This window comes from Acanthochromis polyacanthus, chromosome 21 (assembly GCF_021347895.1).
Source record: "Acanthochromis polyacanthus isolate Apoly-LR-REF ecotype Palm Island chromosome 21, KAUST_Apoly_ChrSc, whole genome shotgun sequence".
Lineage (NCBI taxonomy): Eukaryota > Metazoa > Chordata > Actinopteri > Pomacentridae > Acanthochromis > Acanthochromis polyacanthus.
The window spans coordinates 7,704,730-7,725,651 of NC_067133.1; the positions used below are offsets into that span (position 1 = coordinate 7,704,730).

The 20,922-nt window shown below is 37.5% G+C and overlaps 1 protein-coding gene across 1 annotated transcript; it reads left to right on the plus strand.

Moving 5' to 3' along the window:
* The first annotated feature begins 319 nt into the window (after nt 1-319).
* On the plus strand, nt 320-20,614 carry LOC110967350 (proline-rich transmembrane protein 2). The gene is made up of 5 exons (XM_022216919.2): nt 320-553; nt 10,886-11,155; nt 12,118-12,407; nt 13,048-13,180; nt 13,280-20,614. Exons 2-5 carry the CDS (start codon nt 10,930-10,932, stop codon nt 13,294-13,296), a joined length of 666 nt encoding a protein of 221 aa, XP_022072611.1. The 5' UTR covers nt 320-553; nt 10,886-10,929; the 3' UTR covers nt 13,297-20,614.
* Nucleotides 20,615-20,922: the final 308 nt, after the last annotated feature.

A 20,922-nucleotide genomic window follows, 5' to 3' on the forward strand; every position in this document is an offset into this window, starting at 1 on the left:
TGTGTTCTATAATGCTATGCATCAAAAATTTTACTATTTTTGGCAGTTTGACCTCAACAATCAGCTGATAACAAATATTAATATATATTTACATGCATCCACTGTGCAGTAGTTTCTATTCCGCTGTACAAAATGCTGCGACAGATTCACAGTGAACCCACAGTGAGTTTTAGTGATGCATCTTCTTAAAGCTCCTGTGTTAAATTAATTTAAATAAATGCAGCCAGTGTAGTCAGTGAAGCATTGCCAGGACACCACAGGGCTTTTATTCTGAAAGTGCCGTCAGATGGCGCGCACACACACATACACACGCGCGCGCGCGCACACGCACACACCCCTCCCTCCACGTCTTGCGGTGAAGCTGCAGCAGCAAATCTCCGCATCACCAGAAATCAAAGAGCCACTGCAGCAGATCGACTCCGCTTCCTTCACTGCTTCTCCTGTCACTTCCTTTGAGTTCATTCATTTTATTTCCAGGTCTGATTGCATCTCATCGGTGGACAGAAGCTCCTCAGGCAGAATGAAGCTGCAGCGTCCCGTGGACTAGCACCAGGTAAAGCTGTAGAACATGTGGTGGGTGTGTCGCTGCATCACCTACGGTCCATCTGCAGCCTTTGTCCTGCTGCCACGCTCAGGAATCTGCTGCATTTCTGCTGTGACGGTGTGTTTGTAAGGCTCCGACATGTTTCCATGCATCAGTGTGTTTAATTATGTGCGGAACGGTTGGAGTCGTGCTGTGTTCAGGATCAGGTCTGTGGCTGGTGGAGTGTTTTCTAGAAGAAGCCGGTGTCTGCGTCTTCTTCTTCTACTGTGGAAAAAAGAACAGCAGATGACAATCAGACCAAAACTGCAGCTTCAGCATCCAAAACGTAAAAATATTCTAATCAAAGAGCAGCGTGAGGAGCTTTATTCTGCAAAAAAGGGTGTTTTACCGTTAAATTACATTTTATTAGGAGAATACTCGGTCTAAAATCCCTAAACAGGCGCTTGTTCCAGTAGGTTTCAAGGTTAAGGATTGAATCTTTTGTCTAAATCAATTAAAAAATACTATAAAAGAGACAAAAGCAGGAGATTCTGTTTGTTCATGGGGTTGAGAACTGTATTCTGACATCAAAACGGCTGCAGATTGTTCGGCTAAACTGGGTTTAATCACTAGTTTGACTTTAAATACTGAAAATAGAAACACAGACCGATGCTTTAATAGTTTTTGAGGCTTGTGACGTTTTGCCAAACCCGTTTAAAATGCTCAACTTGTTGTTGTGGTTTTACTTTAATCAGGAGAAATAATGAAGTCTTCCAGGATGAAATCACCTCTCAGATACACAAAAGGACGATTTTAAACAGAGACCATTTGTAAAAGAGATGCAAAATGACCACACAGGATCACAAAACATGGCAAAAGATGAAAACTGACTAAAAGATGAAAATGCACAACAAAGAGACCCATTAGCTGCACAAAGACACAAAAACTGACTCAAAACCAACACCTAGAACCACAAAACAGTGAAAAGCTACAACAAAGACGCACAAAAACATCCAAAAGAGAAACCACTGTGTTTTCTTAAAGGTTGGTTTAGACTTGAGCTTAGGACTTGCTTTAAACTGGTTTAAAAGTTGGTTTAGATTGGTTTTTAGATAGGTTTGGACCACTTTAAAAGTTGACTTTAGACCTGTATTAAACTGGATTTAAACTAGTATAACAGTTGGTTTTTTAGACCTGTTTTAAAGTGGATTTAAACTGGTTTAAAAGTTGTTTTTTAGACCTGTTTTAAACTGGATTTAAACTGGTTTAAGAGCTGGCTTTAGACACGTTTTGAGCTGGATTTAAGCTGGTTTAAAAGTTGGCTTTACACTTGTTTTAAACTGGATTTAAACTGGTTTAAGAGCTGGTTTTTAGACCTGTTTTAAACTGGATTTAAACTGGTTTAAGAGCTGGCTTTAGACTTGTATTAAACTGGGTATAAACTGGTTTAAGAGCTGGATTTAGACTTGTTTTAAACTGGATTTAAACTGGTTTAAAAGCTGACTTTAGACCCGTTTTGAACTAGATTTAAGCTGGTTTAAGAGCTGGCTTTAGACTTGTTTTAAACTGGATTTAAACTGGTTTAAGAGCTGGCTTTAGACCCGTTTTGAACTGGATTTAAACTGGTTTAAGAGCTGGCTTTAGACTTGTTTTAAACTGGATTTAAGCTGGTTTAAGAGCTGGCTTTAGACTTGTTTTAAACTGGATTTAAACTGGTTTAAAGGTTGGTTTCACTTTCATTTTGCAGCCTTTTGGACTCCATCATGCTGAGACCAGAACTCTGCTGTCTCTGTTTGTTAGTTGATGAGGTTGGACTCGATGTTCTGCTGCAGGATGAATTCAGTGATGAAGAAGAAAATAAAGACACTGAAACCTGTTTAGCTTCTGATGTTTCAGCACTTTCTGTTTCTGGAGTAAAATTAACTTTTCTTATTCTGTCTACTGCAAGAAATAAATTGGTAAAATAGCATTACTGGGACTTGTTTTCACACTGGATCTAGAGTGGTTTGGGAAAGTTTGAAATGCGGTTTCAGATTTGTTTCTTGATTGGTTTCAAACTGGGTTTAGATTAACTGTAAACTAGTTTTTAAACTGGATTTAGACCGTTTTTGGGAAGGTTTTGAATGTGGTTTTAGACTGAATTTGGACATAGTCTTGAATGATTTTGAATTTGTATTTAGATGGATTTGGTCTGATTTCTGAGTTTGAACTTGATTTTAGACTGGTTTTTGACTGGTTTAAAACTGGATTTGGACGTAGTTTGATAGATTTTGGATTTATATTTAGAATGGTTTTGTGAAGGATTCAGACCTGGTTCTAAACTGAGTTTGAACTTGTTTTTAGACTGGATTTGGGATGTTTCACACGTAGTTTTGGACTTGTTTAAGGCTAAATTTGGACTTGGTTTGATTCTTGTTTTTAGACTGGATGCAGACTGGTTTTAGACTTTAGACATTTCAACAGGGCGCTCAGTCTAAAGCATCACTTTTAAGGTTTTTACTAAAATGCGGGTAAAGATCAGATGTGATCCAGTATTAAATCAAAGCTCTGTATCGGGTTGACGTGTTAGCTAACTGAAGGTCTGAACATCATTAAACTTCAAATCTTTACATCTAAAAACAGTCAAATGATGGATTTAATGACGCATCAGCAGCAGCTCATCCTGATCTAACAGCTGAAGCAGGTTAATGCTGCTGAATCCACCGTTTAGACTTTTAATGATCCAAATGATTTTGGACTGAATTTGGACTGGTTTGTAGGCTCGACTTGGACTGGTTTGGGGATGATTTCGGACTTGGTTTTATGCTTGTATTTAGTCTGGATGTGGACGTGCTTTGGAAGTTATTTTTGCTGATCTATAGACATTTTCATGGATGCTTTCATGGGACATTCGGTCACTTTGGACGTTTTAGACTGAAATGTTGGTGAACGACTGAAGATCTTTTACATTATTGTGAAATGTCACAGAAGTTCAAGCTTCCGCTGTCTCATTATAAAAGCTTTAATAACGTCTTATTGATGTTAGAGATTGCTCCTCAAATGTTCATCATTCAGCAGCTCAGCCTTCTTTCAACTTTTCGGTTTAGTTCGTGTAGCAGCGGATCAGAACATTTCCCTCGAGGTTCTGTTGACGTCGGGTCAGAACCTCTTGAACTTTTCTGTCCTTTCATTCATCAGAGACTCCATATCAGTTTGACCGTCTGGACTGAATCTGTATATTACTGCTGACATTAAACGCAACACGAAAGACGTTAATTCAGTTTCATCTGTTTATTTTTAATTTTACGAATAAATGTTCTTGTTTTAGAGTTTTTTCTTTTACAGGAATTTCTGTCTTAATTTTTGTGAACCTTTCATATTTTGTACAAGAAATTATCTGAAGATGTTTTTACAAGAAACCTGTCTCACTTTTTCAAGAGACTTTTTTGTATTATGGACGTTTTTTTCACGTCTAAACAAGAACCTATTGGACTATTTTCATAGTTTCTACAAAAACAATTAAATAATTTGTGTTTTCTGCAGTTTTTACAAAAACATTCTCTTTTTATTGAGAATTTTTCATATTTTGTACAAGAATTATCTCATTTTTTTAAAGAAACCTGTCATTTTGAAAGACTTGTTTTCATTATGAGGAACATTTTTTCACAGCAAAACAACAAACTTTTTGTTTTTTTAAATGAAATTATGTTTTTGTTTGTTTGCTTTGTGACACAACCTTTTTTATTATTTTTAAATGAGGAATTATTTTCTTATTTTGAGAGACTTTTTTCTCATTTAAACAAAGAACTTTATGGTTTCTGCAGGTCTTGCAAAAAAAATATTGAGCTTTGTGAGACGCATGCTGGGCTATATATTTGAAAAAGTTTTCATTTTATTGAAGAAAAAAATTACATTTCCAAGAAACTTTTTCCTTTTTTTAATGTATCGTTTCATATTTGTGATACATGTTTAAGTTTACAATAATTTTGTCCTTGTTTTTGTTAAAATATTTTGATTTATTACAAGAAACTTTTTTATAAGATTTTTTCTTTTTTATAAGATTTTTTCTTATGTTTCTGAGAGTTGTTTTTTACTTTTGTAATTCATCAGTCGTGTGATTTCTGTTGGACATTCTGTTGTTTTGTTAAAACCAGAAGAAGTTTCTGATTATCTTGTTCTAACATAACGACAGAAGCTCCACTACATTTCCCAGGATGCAATTCGCCAACAAACATCCAATCAGCTTTAAGCCCTGCTCTGAATTTGGTAACCATGGCGACATGTTTTGTTCATGGCACCAATTACTGTTACTGGCTTCTTCTCCATGGCAACGGCAGCAGAGGCTCATGGGTATTTCAGTGATTAGACAAGAAATAATTCAGACTGATGAGATCCAGAGTTTGATCTAATTATCAGGAAACATGATGGAGGACAAACGTCTGCTGCTGCTTCACAAACCTGAAATAAAGATGTTTTTAGAAGCTGCAGAGAGATTTTAGAGCAGCTTTAAAAATACCTCTAAAAGACATCATGCCAATCCCTTCCTGTTTTGTTTATGTTTTAAAGCGTAAAAATAAAAGAGAATAACGAGGCTCTGATGGAAAATCTCTTGAACGATGAGTTCAAGGCCTAGAGAAAAGTTGAAAATCTGAAGATTCTGGCTAAAAAATGTTGACTTTATGTATATGAAGATGATTTTTGAGTTTAATGAGATTAAACTGAGACATGTAGGTAGATAAAAAAAAATCTAGATTTTAAGCTCAAATTCTGGAAACATGATGCATTCGTGGCCCAGGGGAAAGTTCCTATAATGTTTGACCTAGAAGTGTGAAATTTGACACAGGTGTTGAAGAGAAGATGTAGGAGGTTTGTGGTGCTTTGGACTGGTGTTTGGATGATTTTGGACATGGTTTTAGACTTGGTTTTGACACAGATGTACAAGGTTTATGGTGATTTTCAAAGTTGTGGCATAAAGCATCTTTGAGTTATCGTTATTTAAATAGTAATTTTTCCAATGGGACCACACAACACAATATGCTGAAGGGCCATCGGAAAGTTAAAAATCTCACAACTCTGTCTGTTTTTACAGTTTGTCACCAATAAACGGTGTCATTTTTGGTGATTTTACTTCAAAGAAGACATTTATTTCAAACCCACCGGTGGGTTTTGGGGTCCAGAGTTAAACTGTTGCTTCACATGAAACTGGTTCGACTTTTCATGTTAAATCTTCTGGTCTGTATCTCCCATAATGTTTGGTCTAGAAGGCTGGAATTACACACAAGTACCAAAGAGAAGGTGTAGAAGGCTTGTGGTGATTTATAAAGTTCTGGCATTAAGCATGTTTGAGTTATTGCAATTTAAATATGACTTCATCTTTCTCATAGAACCACACAGCACGCATGATGTGTTCACAGACAATTGGAAAGGTGATGTTTTTACAGTTTCTGGCTGATAAATGGAGCCATTTCGTAGATTTTATTTTAGAGAGAACATGTTTTTCAGACCCAGCTGTTGGCTTCGGGGTTCAGATTGTTTATAAAAGACTTAATAGATTAGTTTAACGGTGTTTTTGTGTATAAAGATCTAAAAAAAAAAAAGTGAAACGTGGTGAATGAATGAGGAGTTTTAGGTTGTTTGTGTGTCCTGCGCTCTGCAGTCGTATCCTGTAACTGCAGAAACAGTGAACTCAGCGGTCGCATTAAAGCGTCTCTGCAGTGTTTCAGCCTCGAGGGACCCGAGCGCAACCACTCATCAGTCCAGTTCGTTACTGCAGCTTCTGTCCCAAACCTGATCGGATCAATGAGTCTGTCCGATCGATCGGTTTGTAGCAGATCTGAGATGGATGAGGATCAGTTAAAGCTTTAAAACACAAAGACTGCGTCCAAAATATGCTGCAAAAAATCGTCACAATCTGACGGCAGGGAAATAATGTTGAAAAAAATGTTTAAAAAAAAAAAGATCAAATATCTGTAAAATAACATTTTTAGCTGATTTTAAACTGAAGGGTGTTGATTTATGTTGTCAAGGAACAAATGCAAACATGTTATGTGAACATTATTTACAGATTTAAAGCGGATCAACGCTTTCATCTGTGATTTTACATCTTTCTTTCAAATAGCAGCAAATATCTGGAAAATAATGCAGAAAAATTGAGGAGAAAATGCTAAATCCCACCATCAAACAAACAAACACTAATGATTATTTGTTTAAAAAAAAGAGTTTTAACTTAGACATTATTTACAGGTTTGGTTTTTTTTCACTCAACACGCAAATTAATATTTTGTTCTGTAATTGTTTGCTGTCATTTTTCAAAATTTTGAGTCTCATTTCTCTTTTGGTATTTTTTTTCGTTTGTCGTCTATTTTTGATCTTTAGCATGACGTTTTGATTACATAAAATTAATATTTTGAATTAATGTTTTGTTCTGTAATTTTGTTTGTCGTCATTTTAGATCCATTTCTCTTGTTTTGTATCTCGTTTCTCTTGTTTTGTATCTTTTAGTGTTTTGTGCCTTGATTTTGGCCCTTAGTGTGAAGCTTTGACTCTTTTACGTGTCTTTTTTCTCATTGTGTTCTTTTTGTCATTTTGCGTCTCTCTTTTCCTCTTTTGGGTGTTGTTCTTTTCATTTTCTGATATTTTGTGTCTGTTTTTTGTTGTTTTGTGCTCATATTTGTCACTTTTTTCATCACTTTGGTGTTGATTTGTATGTCTTTGGAACAGTTTCCTCTCCTTGTAGCCCTTTTGTTTGCTGCTTTGCGTCTCACTTTTCTCATTTTCTATCTCGTTTTTTTTGTGTGTGTCTTTTTTTGCTTTGTGTCTGGATTTAGGCATTTTGTATCAAGTACCTCTATGTACTTTAAGGGTCTGGAACTCTGGAAATATGAAGGTAGAACTCTGATCATTAATAAAGTTATTGCAGATAAAGAACCGGAGACTCTTTCCAAGGTTGATTTTCTTGGAGTTTGTGAGTTTTATTCCGGCAGTTCTGCTTGTATTCAGATTGTTTCTTTAATAACTTCAGCCGCTGCAAGTCGTAAGATTTAATCGAGCAGAGACGATACTAAAACCTGAGCTCTGTAATGAAAGAACGTTATTGCATTTTTCTGCCTCACCGTCAGAAACCAACCAGGCTGAAGTCAGGTGTTTGAAATCAGAGATGTTCCAGAGAAAACAGCTGAGATTAACTTTCTCTGTTAATTCACAGAAAATGTGAAAACTGGACTTGACGTGTTTTTTAGTCGGTTTTCTGCAGCTATTGATTGTATCAGTTTATCATTTTACGTCAGTTTTGTTTGTCTTTAGGACAGTTTTTTTGTCTCACTGAGGTCATTTTGTTTATCATTTTTCATCTCATTTTTCCTATTTTGTGACTTTCTGTGTCTCACTTTTGTCCTTTTGTGTGATGTTTCGGTTATTTTTACATGTCTTTGGGACAGTTTTGTCTCTTTGTGATAAAAAAAAATGGATCTGTTTTTGGGAATGATCTGTTCCAAAAATTGATGCTCTAAGTTGGTTTCTTTGAGGTCTCTGCTTTCTATCTTGCTTGTCTTGTTTTGTATCTCGTTCGTCTTGTTTTGTATCTCGTTCGTCTTCTTTTGTATGTCATTTTTCTTTTTGTATCTCGTTTTTTGTATGTCGTTTTTCTTATTTTGTATGTCGTTGTCTTATTTTATATCTTGTTTGTCTTATTTTGTATCTTGTTTGTCTTGTTTTTTGTATCTCGTTTTTCTCATTTTTCTTGTTTAGTATCTCATTTTCTTCATTTTTGTATCTCGTTTATCTTATTTTGTGTCTCATTTTCTTTTTGTATGTCACTTTTCTCGTTTTGTGTCTCTTTTTCCTTGTTTTGAGTCTCGTTTTTCTTGTTGTATCATGATATCGATGCTCTAACTTGGTTTCTTTGAGGTCTCTGCTGAGAAACAAAACGGTTTTGTAATCACAGTTGTTCCAGGGAAAACAGCTGAGTTTGGCTTTCTCCATTAATTCACAGATTAAATCGTTCTGTTTTGCCTTTTCAGGAGGTTTTCAGCAGCCGTTGGTTGCGTAAGATCTCCTCCCTGTCAGGATTTCCAAACATGCTTCTGGTTCGAGCTGCAGCCAGTAAACGGACCTCGAGGTGGAAATCTTCATGAAATATTGAGCCGTCTCCTCCGACAGCTTATGTAACAGCTGAAACTATGACACCGATGCGTCAGAAGCATCCCAGAGAAGAAGAAAATATTTTTATAAAACAGATCTGCGGCAGCATCTGTGTGGGCCGATTCCAGTGACTCAACACTTTCTTGCCGCTCAGTTTTTCTGGCTCACGGTTCTTCCTGTAGGCGGATTCGTTTTAAAGCTGGTCGTTGCAGGAGTTCGGACCAAACGCCTCCATGAAATAAAGACCATGATATCAATCGTGTAATTTATCTGCCACTGAGAGGGAATATTAAGCCGTCAGTCATTTTTCTGTGGCTGAACACTGACTGCTGTAACTAAAAACGAGTTAAAGCGATTTACTGCTGCAGAAACATCTCAGTTCAAATTGTAGCTTAGAAATTGCTAAGATTTGAGATCTGCTTTGGTTTCATGCATCAGTAAACAAACTGTAGATGGAATCATTTCTGTAAATTATTCTGCAATTTGTTACTAATAATTAAATTAAAAGTTGTATTTACAAAGTTTCAAGTTATTTCAGACTCGTTTTGGGCAGGTTTGGGGTAATTTTGAACTGATTTTGAGCAGTTTTGATTAAGTTCTCAAATCATTTTGGACAGATTTTAGTCATTTGTGAGCACTTTAGACTAATTTTATAATTGTTGGAAAAGTTTTGAGTCATTTTGGACAAATTTTAAAGAATTTCGGACAGGTTTTGAGTCATTTCAGACAAGTATCAAGAAATTTAGACACATTTTGTGTCATTTTGGACAGATCATTTGCCATTTAGTCAATTTATCCAATAGTAAACTGATTATATTGTATTGGACATCTATTTCACTTTAGAATTTAAAAAAAAAATAATAATAATAATTCCCAAATTTCAGTTTGAAAAAGTAACTACACCTGTGGCATCAGAAGCTAGTTTTGTTTCTTTTAGCAGAAATAACTACAATAGTTGCCAACTACACTCAACAAAAATATAAACGCAACACTTTTGTTTTTGCTCCCATTTTTTATGAGATGAACTCAAAGATCTAAAACTTTTTCCACATACACAATATCACCATTTCTCTCAAATATTGTTCACAAATCTGTCTAAATGTGTGATAGTGAGCACTTCTCCTTTGCTGAGATAATCCATCCCACCTCACAGGTGTGCCTTAGACTGCCCACAATAAAAGGCCACTCTGAAAGGTGCAGTTTTATCACACAGCACAATGCCACAGATGTGGCAAGATTTGAGGGAGCGTGCAATTGGCATGCTGACAGCAGGAATGCCAACCAGAGCTCGTGTATTGAATGTTCATTTCTCTACCATAAGCCGTCTCCAAAGGCGTTTCGGAGAATCATCCAGACACAGAATTTACTAAATAAAGACTCCAGTCTTGTCTGTTGGGTCTCAGGAGGGCAAACGCTATAAAAGCTTCTTCAGTGGTGGGCTCTGACTTTTAGAAAACCTTATTGCATTTTTGAAAGACTTTCCTGTATTTGTTTTGTCCGTCAGTAGGTTTGAAGTTGTTAAAATTATTTGTCTCTGTTAGATTTATCTTTCATCATGAACACTGGGACGTAAAATTCCAAAAACTATCAACGCATCTTTTTGCTGCACAATACCAAAAAAAGGAACTATCATGTATCTAATTTTCTGTGACTAATCCACAAGAAAAGTCTGTTTTATGGATATTTTTAAATTTTCCTGCAACTTTCCTACGGTCCTGGGGTGAATAACAGTCTAAAGGTTTCTCCAGCTGAGAATGAAACTACGAACGCCTTAGTCATTTGGTTATTTTATATTTTATCATTTATGTCTGCATTAGCTTAAGTTTGAAAACGCTGCATTGTTTGACTGTCACCGCCAGAAATACTTCTCAATGCAGCTGAATTTTGCGCCGCACGCAAACAGCGGTTCATTATTTTTATCATCTATTCTGTTATAGGAATGTTGTCCCAGTAAACTTTGGTTTGTCATGAATAAACAACATCTGGCTGGACACCATTAGCCACCACAGAAGTCTTTGTCATGGCGCCCATTGCTAGCTAAACCCCCTCTATGCTCTCTGCTTACCAAGCCAGAACTACCTGTAGTCTTTTGTAAAGCTTTAACCACAATTCACAGCCTGTACATGTCTATTTCTGCAGCTACTGACTGAAGCAGAGGAGGTCTGACAATCAATAACCATCACTATCCCTTAGCAAGTTTTAAGACGGGATCCTGACTGCTTCCATCTCTTTAATCCCTTTCAGAGCGAGCCTTACCTTCAGCTTCATCACTTCGTCTACACCATCCGATGGCCACCAGTCCCAGCGCCCCCCAGCAGCCCAGCAGCATGGAGGAGCCCCAGCAGCCAGATCAGCCAACTAGCACGCAGCCGAACGGAGAAGCTGCTGCCTCAGCCGTGACCTCACAGCCGACCAGCGGCGAGCAACAAACCCCACCCACGACAACGGATGCTCCGGAGAGCAAACAAACAGAGATGGACCACCTGACAGTGATCAGTGACCCCATGGAGACCAGTAAATACAACGCAAACAGTCCGAATGTTCCAAGTAGAATCAGTTCCTTAGTAGATTCTCAAGTAAATGTCGCTGAACTATACAATATTATCTACAGTAGTTGGTTGGGGCCCTATATCCAATTCTTTGGTCACAACCTGGGACAGCAAACTGTCGATGTACTAGTCGATCTATGTTTACATTAGTTTTCTAGTGATGAACAGATTTATATCACAGACATAAGTGGCTAAAATTAGTTTCCTAATTAGGTCTTTCTCAAGTGACACTTTCAACCTTAAGTGTAAATTCAAGTATTCATGGACTGGACTTGAAAAGACATTGTGGAGCTCAGACAGCCAATAGGAGCTCAGACAGACCTATTTGATCAATAAAGAGCCCTTTCAGTTCCCGTTTCAGGCATTTTGACCAAAAACAAGTTGGTTCAGAGGCTAAATTGTTGGTTTCCAGTGAAAACCAGGTGCCTTTTCGATCAGAATGGAAATCATTAAGATGTTGTGAGTGGACGTCTATACGAAATCTGTAAAAACTCACCAGCAAAACAGAGAAGAGGAGTGTTTCCTGGTTGTCTGAAGACATTCAACTGTTACTGTCAGTATGGACATCTGCTGAAATCCAGCAAAAACCTTAAAGCTCCAACTGAGCTACTCGAGGTTGCTTAAAAGAGATCCTCCTTAGGTTTTAGGGTTAGCGTTAGGGGTTTTGTCATAGCAGGTGTAAGTTCAAGGACTCATGTTTGTATATATGTAGTATGCAAATGGGGTCTTGGAAACCAGTTTTGGAGCTTCGAACTCTACAACCAACCAGTTTGGTTCTAGTTTATGGGTTAGTTTATCTCTCAATGACTGAATCCTGCTGAAGACACAAATAATTTAAAAGCAGCTCTCTAGTTTTTAGCAAACGTTACTCAGACAGGAGGAAGTTGTGTATTTGCGTACACTGTTGTGGTTTTTCTCGTCCTCCAGGTAACGGCGTCGTCCCGGCGATGGCCGACTTGTCCCCCACAGCGTCCTCTGTGTCGCCCAAGCTGCATGCTAAGCCGGGCGGACATGCTAACGGCCGGCCTCGCTTGGGCAGTCGGTCCGGCTCGGTGGCGGCGGGCTCCCCGAGGCCGTCGCTCACCCGCCAGCCCAGCGCCATCACAGAGGGCGCTGTGGACGGATCCAAGCCCAGGGACTACCTGATCCTCGCCATCCTGTCCTGCTTCTGCCCACTGTGGCCCATCAACATCGTAGCGCTCACCTTCTCCGTGATGGTACGACTGCTAAAGCTTCAACATTTGATTCATGGGGACCAAAATGGTTATTATGAGTTAATAAAGGTGCTGGCTAACATGCTAGCAAAAGCGGCACGTATCCCATTGACGCACTGTTTGTAAACTGTTGAATAATCTGACATTCACTTTTGTTTTGTGTTGTTTTTGGTCTCCAAAAGCTTAACTCATTTTATTCAGAAGCACCAAGACTGAACCAAGCTGGAAATGTGTTGCAAAGAAAAATGACGAGTTTAAGTTTGGAACTGAAATTCTCATTTTTATAGCGAACCATCCTAACCAAAAACGTGAATGCTGTTGAGTTGATGCGAGAAAAAACAGTTAGCAATCAAGCTAACAAGGCTGCTAAGCCTGGAAAGCATCTTCTTGCCTGGCTAGCATATTAGCAGCTTGCTAGTAGTGCAATATTTATATTTTTTACTATGATATAGTCTTGAATATAAAAAATATCGATAAATGAGGTGATAAAATTTCTTAAAGTACTTAATTTAGGAATGTACAGGTTTGGATTTTGTCCAATATGCCAATGTTTTGAAACTGTTTTTTCTGGATGACAAAGCGTGGTTTCATTGATTAAGTTTTTCTTTGGATCCTGATTTAATCATATTTTGCTTCTGTTCAGTCCCGAAACAGCCTGCAGCAAGGCAACATAGATGGAGCTCGCCGTTTAGGCCGCAATGCGATGGTACTGTCTGTCGTCTCCATTTTAGGAGGAATCGCCATCATTGCTGCCGCCATCGCCCTCAACTGGGGATGTAAGTGACACCTGACTTCAGCCTGCTTAAAGCTTATATTTGTTTTTGGGGTTTTTTTTGGTTGTTAAATGTAAAACTACTGTCTTTATCTCTCTCCAGTGATTTTAAAATCCTGATTCAAATCACCGGCACGGACTTCACGACAACATCCCATCGACACCACACCGTTCTCAAAGCACTATCGTTCTCAAGCGCCTGCACCAGATGAAAACTACTAAAAATCTGTTCTTTGCTGTTGTTTCTTGCTGCACGACGAGCATGGTCTGCCTGACGCTCTACCTCCGACCAACCAACCCGACACCGACGCCTGATTCTGGGGCAGGAGAGAAGGAATCAACCGCTGGATCATCTCATTCTGTGGTAGCAGCTTATCTTCTCCTCAGACTGCTTTCTCCCAGCAGTGAACAAGTGTTGTCATGGAAATAAGCATCTGTCTCTATGGAAATGGGATTATTCTGATCTCTAAAGCAGGCTCCGAGCCACAGGAGCGAACTGGGAGGACGCGGTTTTTATGTTTTGATGCCAAAAAAAGTAGAAACTTGGTCTCAGCTGAACAGAAACTGTGAGATGCTGCTGCTGACAGTTTAATGCGAACTGAAGAATCGTTTTTACTGTGAAGGAAGGAGGACAAACAAAGATGGAAGCGCCATGAAGTCACGCCTTTGTACTGAAAACCTTCACCGTCGCATTCACCATTTATTTTGTTGGTCTTTGTCAAGAAACGAAGCATGAATTCAGCTCCAACAGCTGTTACACTAACTATTCATAACCTGTGTCTATAAAATCAATCACAGACACTCCACTTTCCTGCTGTATTTGCAGACAGTAAACATACCGTAGACACTCTGCTTTCCTACTGTTATTACAGATGATAAATGCACCACAAATCACTACTTTTATACAGTTATCACAGACAGTGAATTAACCCTAGACACTACATTTTACCACTGCATTTACAGACAGTAAACACACCACAGACACTCTTCTGTTCTTCTGTTATTACAGACAGTAAATGCACTACTAACCTCTACTTTTCTACTGTTGTTACAGACAGTGAAGTCACCACAGATTCAGCTGTATTTGATCTTCTTCTCTGACCGTAGTGTTTCTGTCTAATGGACACTGACTGATTGGCATTTTCACTTTATTCTCAGTGATCTCTTGGCTTTCTATTCATTTGGGTGGTTAAGGTTTCACCGCACTTCTCCACTCTGAGTGTTCATGGTCTCATGTAAGATGGATCAATTATTCCCTCTGCAGCCTTTTAATTTAAACCTCCTGTTCCTCCACAGGAAGCTAATGGCCTCTTACCATAAAGCACAGAGACTTTTATTGTGGTCAGCATTTGGGTTGTCCAATAACTCCAGAAATGACCACCCTCCTTGTTCGAAACCAGTTTCTGGTCCAGTATCAATATTCAAACACGGCTGAAGTATTCCCAACTATACACTACACAATAACTGCACTGTATTAGCTGCCACACAAAGCTGTTTTTGTAGGTGGTGTAAAAGAAAATCACACTATTCTTCAGCCAAAATACTCAATAAAATGTTAGGATACAAAACAAGTTTTCAGGTAGGTAGATTTCCCCTCATGTTATCCAAAAGTACATGAGGGGTCTGAGTAGTCTACAACAACCTACAAATTGACAAATTTAGGTTTTGTCAAAGATTGCAGTCAGAGCATTCTCTACTGCAGAATGATCTGACGTAAAGTTCGTAATCAGAGGTTGACAGCAGGCTTCTTTATGGGCTTTATGTATCATCTATTTTATTACTACAGGGGGCCTATCTCTTGCACATGCATGACTTTCTACATTTTTTGCCAGTAGTGCCCATAAGGGGCACCCTGAAAATCTTTTTTTTTTTTTTTTTTGCGTCAGGAGCTTTGGTAGAAAAACATAAAATAGCACGTGTCAAAAGATCAATCTTTGAAAAGCTAACGTCGTACCGTAAGTTCCAAATATTTGAGATATTCTAACTGGATTTTAATCCACCAGATCTGGATGTCATTCTTTGGGTAGCGTTTTCTGCAAATAAGTGAAGATCTGCAAGCTAGCTAGCTAGTATAATCTTGGTCTTTTACACCATTAAAATACAGACTACCATAATCAGGGATTTTTTTCCTTATATATTGGAGCCCTGTGAGGATTACATTGTGTTTAATTTAATTTTTTGTATTTAATTCTGTAACGGGTCCAACACTAACACGGTACATTTCAAACTGGGTTAAAATTAGTGTGTCATTGGGACATGCCTTCAGCTTCTAAATACTTTTCAAAACCCTAAATACTAATATAAATGTTTTTTAGCCAATGAAAGCTCCTTTACAACAAACAGAGCCACAGACTTTCTGTTTTGATTGCATTTTTCTCTTGTCTGAGCACCAGAAAAACTTCAGTATCAATTTAAAATGTGGCTGAAACACTGACTTTGACTGATTCTACATTTAGTTTAACGCCTTCAGAGTTTACTGGCTGATTAAATTGATTTTTTTTCCCACACAGAAAACTTATCACAGCTTCCTCTTTGGCCCATTTGTGTTGAGCACTAACCCACACTTTGTGGACAGATGGTTTCGGGGGAACTTTGAGGAAATATGCTGTTGCTCTGGAACTTAAATCAGCCCTTCGTCTCCTATAACCCATGCATGTTTACAGTATTTATTACAGAATGCTTTTACAAAATACTGTAGCCTCATTTAGCAGGACAGCTAACTGAGTAGCACTTTGTAAATAAATAGTATGAGAAAGTACAGATATCCCCTTCTTCTCTTCGATATGAAGACCTGCAGTCAACTTCCCGCCAAAAATGCACCGTTGGTCATTTTAGCGGGTAAATAGTGCATCCTTGGATGGTCGTGTTTTTCAAGTTTGGACGTCTAACTTCAGTGCTTTCATGTGCTTCAAGTCGGAATATAGGAACAACATGGAAAAGAAAATGAGATAGAGATTTTCCTTAGAGCAATTGCACAATACATCGGTAACTGGTTCCAAAATGGCGGGAAAACAAAAAGAGCGGCTACAAGCTAATACCAAACTGAAAATTCAATGTTAGACAAACAAACTGAGAAACAGTTAGGACTGATTACTGTAGCCAAAAGACTTCATAATATCTATTTTAAAAAGTAATTTAAACAAAATATACTACATCTTCAACTTTCTTCATTGTGTGGTTTTTTGCAAGAAATTTAAACTCAAATTTGAGTGCAGGGAGATGAAGAGAATCAGCAACTCAAATCTATATTACTGGTGCTAGATTATTCACTATATTCTCATATGCACATAATTAACATTATATCAAATTAATATTTTAAATATCATGGTTTGCATCAGCAGTCAAAAGCAGGAAAACATTTCCTTTTGTCCGTCATATTTTGTCAAGCATGATGCTGACAATGACCTGATAAAAAAAATTATAAGGACGTGCTAGAAAAAATTATTAAATGCAGTTAACGTCATCACAATAATGGAATTACTCAGAATTCATATTAAACTTTTTTATTGTGCATTTTCTCTCTTTTTGGCAAACTAATTACACTGAAAATACAAGTGTAGGAAGATGCTGATTATTTATAAATTTATATGTGCTTTATTAACATGACTATTGTTATTACTACATGTAGCATGAATGTGAGGCTTAAGTCTAAAGTTTTTTACAACCGACTAAACTTGTAAACTCGTAAACTATCTCAGCAAATCGGAAAATTTTCACGACCTTATGAAGAGTCCCAAATTGAAGTTTTTACCCATCTGGAACACATTTTGATTATTCTGACTGCACATGAACGCACTAAGAGTTTGACTCGTCGTTTTGATGCATTTTGCACCAATCAGAGTGTAGAAGTGAGCTCAGGTGAGGTTAGGTGAGCTCAGGTGAGCTCAGGTGAGGTCAGGCTCAGAGGTGGGGGAGGAGGGGAGGAATCTTGTGATTTTGCGTTCGTGTCATGTGGAACAAATGTTGGCATTCACGTCATCCAAACACATTGTCCATTAAATCAATTTCAGTGAGGCAAGTTGGCCATCTTTGTTTTCAGACACCTCCATGCTAATTAGCACGAAGTTCGATATATTGGAGCTTTTTCCAGCTGCGCTGACGTGAATGATGTTTACAAATCGTAATTCCAATAACTTCTATTTGACATGAACGCAGCATAAAGTTCACCTCCGTCTGTCCACCGCCCTCCTGTACTGTATGTAGCATGCCTGTTTACTAATCACATTATGCAAAAAAAAAAAAAAAGAAGAAAAAAGTTCCAGCTCGATGTCAGTATGAATGCTAGCTTTTCAAATTTTTGCTGCGGTCGTGGACTTGTACACGGTTTTGTATGGACTTTGCTTGCGCTACCTCTCAGAGTTGCCTACAGTGTTTTTATCACATAGTCTGATGATTTGAACTGACTGTTAAATCTCTCGTGCTTCTGTTGTGTTTTTCACTGCAAACACTATAATTATTATATCAACATGCAGGGTTTTTGATTGTCAACACACAAATCTACACGCTCACTCATCTGTAATTCAACCAGCACAAGTTGTGTAAATAGAAAAACCTCGAAAGTAAATATCTCAACAGAAAACTGCCAATAACAAGCTGTCTTATGCTGAGAAATGAGACGTCCTGAATTTGGTAATTAGCATTCATATCAGATTGAAATTCAAAGTTTACAATATTTTAAAAAGTCAACCAGCTTTTTAAAAACATTTAGCTGGATTTTAAAGTCCACAGTGAACAGACAGTGCCTTGTTTTCCAGTGGGAGGTTTTACGAGCTAATGCTTACGCAAAGTGACAAAAACTAGCAAGATGTGCTGTGTTTAAAAAAATAAATCCTGACACCAACCCAATTGAGGAATTATGTTCTAACACATTTTAACACCAAAGACAGAAAAATCAGGGATAAATTGGCCAGATTTTGAAAAATGTAATCGCTAGCTTCACTGAGATGTTAGCTTGATGTGAATTTACATGTACTGAAACAAAATTAAGCAAATTATGTGTTAGTTTGAATTTGCTTGCTTTTTAAAATCCCAACGACAAAAAGAAGCTTAGCTTAGACTGGAAGTAGTAAATAATTGTTAGCTGGCTACCTAGCTAGCAAGAAATCCACCATTTTCGCAAGAGATATCAAGAAGCTACATTTTAAATTAGTGTGCTAGCTTCACATTTATACATCAGTGAGTCATTTTAGGCACTCTGAACTATAAAATACTCAAAAGATTCATTCGAACAATTTACACATTTTTGGAAAACTGACAACATGACAACAGGAATAAGTTCAGGATGAGTTTAGCCAAGCTTAGAACAAAGACTGGAAGCAGAACGTAACCATTAGCTAGCTACCTGGCAAGCTGGAAATCCACTTTTGCTGCAAGAGATAAAAATAACAATGTTGAATTAATGTTAGCTTAGCATTCAAGTATACCAAAATATACTTCTCGATTCTGCCTTATTCTTAAGATATTTTAAATAATTTATATGTTTGAATTTGTTTTCGGTAGAGTTTTTTGTAAAGCCCAGACTATAGAAAGAAGTTCAGGATTTGTTTAGCCTAGCTTAGCACGAAGAATGGAAGTAGTATATGTAACTGTCAGCTAGCTACCTAGCTAGCCACAAATCAATTTCCCAACAAGAGATAGCAAAAGATAATATGTTAGTGTTAAATTTGTATTCAAATATGCCAAAAAATACTTTGTGCGAAGTTCTGTACATAAATTTGAACAATTTATATTAAAGTTTGATGTGTTTAGCCTAGCATAGTGCAAAGACTGAAGAAGGGGTAACTGTTTGCTAGAAGTCTATTTTTGCTGTAAGTGGTAGAGAAAAATAACCTGTTAAATTAGATTTTTTTGAATCAAAAACTACTTTTCAACTATACGAAATACTGCAAATGATTTTAAACAAATAGTTTGAAAAAGTTGATATTTAAACTCTCAACAAAGCCCAAGATGTGTTTAGCCTAGCATAGCAAAAAGACTTGAACAAGGAGATAGATAGATAGCTATTTAGCCAGCTAGAAAGTAAATGGTGAGTTTAGCATTTAAATTTTGTTGTCATTTTTAAACCATCTATAGTTGATTACACTTTACACCAAAAAGAGCTTTAGCTTTGCTTAGCACAAAATAGACTGAAAGTAGAGGCTAACTGTTAGCTTGGCAAGACTTCCACCACTGTTACAAGAGATAGCAAAAAATTATACAGTAAATTAGCCTGTTAGCTTAGACAGTAAAGAATTCACACATGTAAAACTAAAGTTTAGCCATAGTTTACATTTAAATTTCACAAAGCCTCAAAATAAAACACATGGAGTTTGCGTTTTACACAAACTAAAATGCATGTGTTCAGCAGATAAATACCAAAACCTTTATGGAATCCATCCATTCTCTATACACCACTTTATCTCACTAGGGTCACGGGGGGTGCTGGAGTCTATCCCAGCTGACTCGGGCGAAGGCAGGGGACACCCTGGACAGGTCGCCAGTCTGTCACAGGGCTACATACACAGACAATCACTCCCGCATTCACACGTACGGTCAATTTAGAGTAATCAATTAACCTCAGCATATTTTTGGACTGTGAGAGGAAGATGAGGTACCGGGAGACACATGCAAACTCCATGCAGAAAGATCCCAGGCCCAGGCTGGGATTTGAACCAGGGACCTTCTTGCTGCAAGGCAAAAGTGCTAACCACAACACCACTGGGCAGCCCCCTTTATAGAATCCTCAAATCTCAATGAAAAACTTAAACTTTATGCAATTTAAGACCAAGATTCTTCAACATCCTTTAAATAGGTTAAATGTTTGATGCTGTTCTGTTAATACAAACTTTGCTCGATGAATTTAAGAGCATGAGCTTGTAATCGGTGCTCGTAAAATGTGTTATTTTGTGGTCTGTGAAGACAATATTAGAGATATTTGAAGTAGATTAAATAGTTTTCACTGATAAACACTAAAACCTTCCACAGGACGTCTCATTTCCAGGCCGTTTCTTGTACAGGCTGTAAAGCTGCTGCGTTTCATTCATTCACTTCAACACCTTCAGTTGTCGGTTTTTCTGCTCTTCTTTCTCATTTCTGTTTCTTTTGTAAAAACTCTTTGGACACCTGATCTTTGTATTTTTATATTTCTATTCTCATTCTCTGGATCTTTTTGTATTTTCATGGTAACTTCCTGTTTGTAACGCTCAGTATAACCTGCTTTCTGCCTGCTTTTCTAACACAGCGAGTTGCAGAGGACGTTTGTTAGCATGTCGGCCGACTTCATTAAGTCCTCTCTTGGTATCGATCGCTGTCTCCTGACACTTTGTGCCTGTGCATGCCTTAAAGTGACTGCTGAATGACTATGGGTGTTCACAATACATTAATCAAAGACACCGTTTATCTTGACTACCGATGTTGAGTATTTGATCATGTTTGAAGGGAATAAATCAGTTAAATATAAGTCTATCTTGGTCTGATTCTTACTGAAGGATTACTGTAAATATGACTCACCACAGCTTGGTTTTAATGACTAATTACTGACCGTCAAGACAAAGATTTTCTGAAGATCTCTTTAGAAGTTGCTGAAAACATTTTATTTTAACTCACTTCTTGGAATTGGAGTTTTCCAAAACCCCCACAACATTTCTGTGAAATACTGGTTCCAGAACCAGACAACAGTCTTTATGAGAAGCTAATTTACTGTTTCAGATAATTGTGTATTTTTTCTACATGTTAATCTGTATTTTAGGCACATAGCTTATTTTTAAT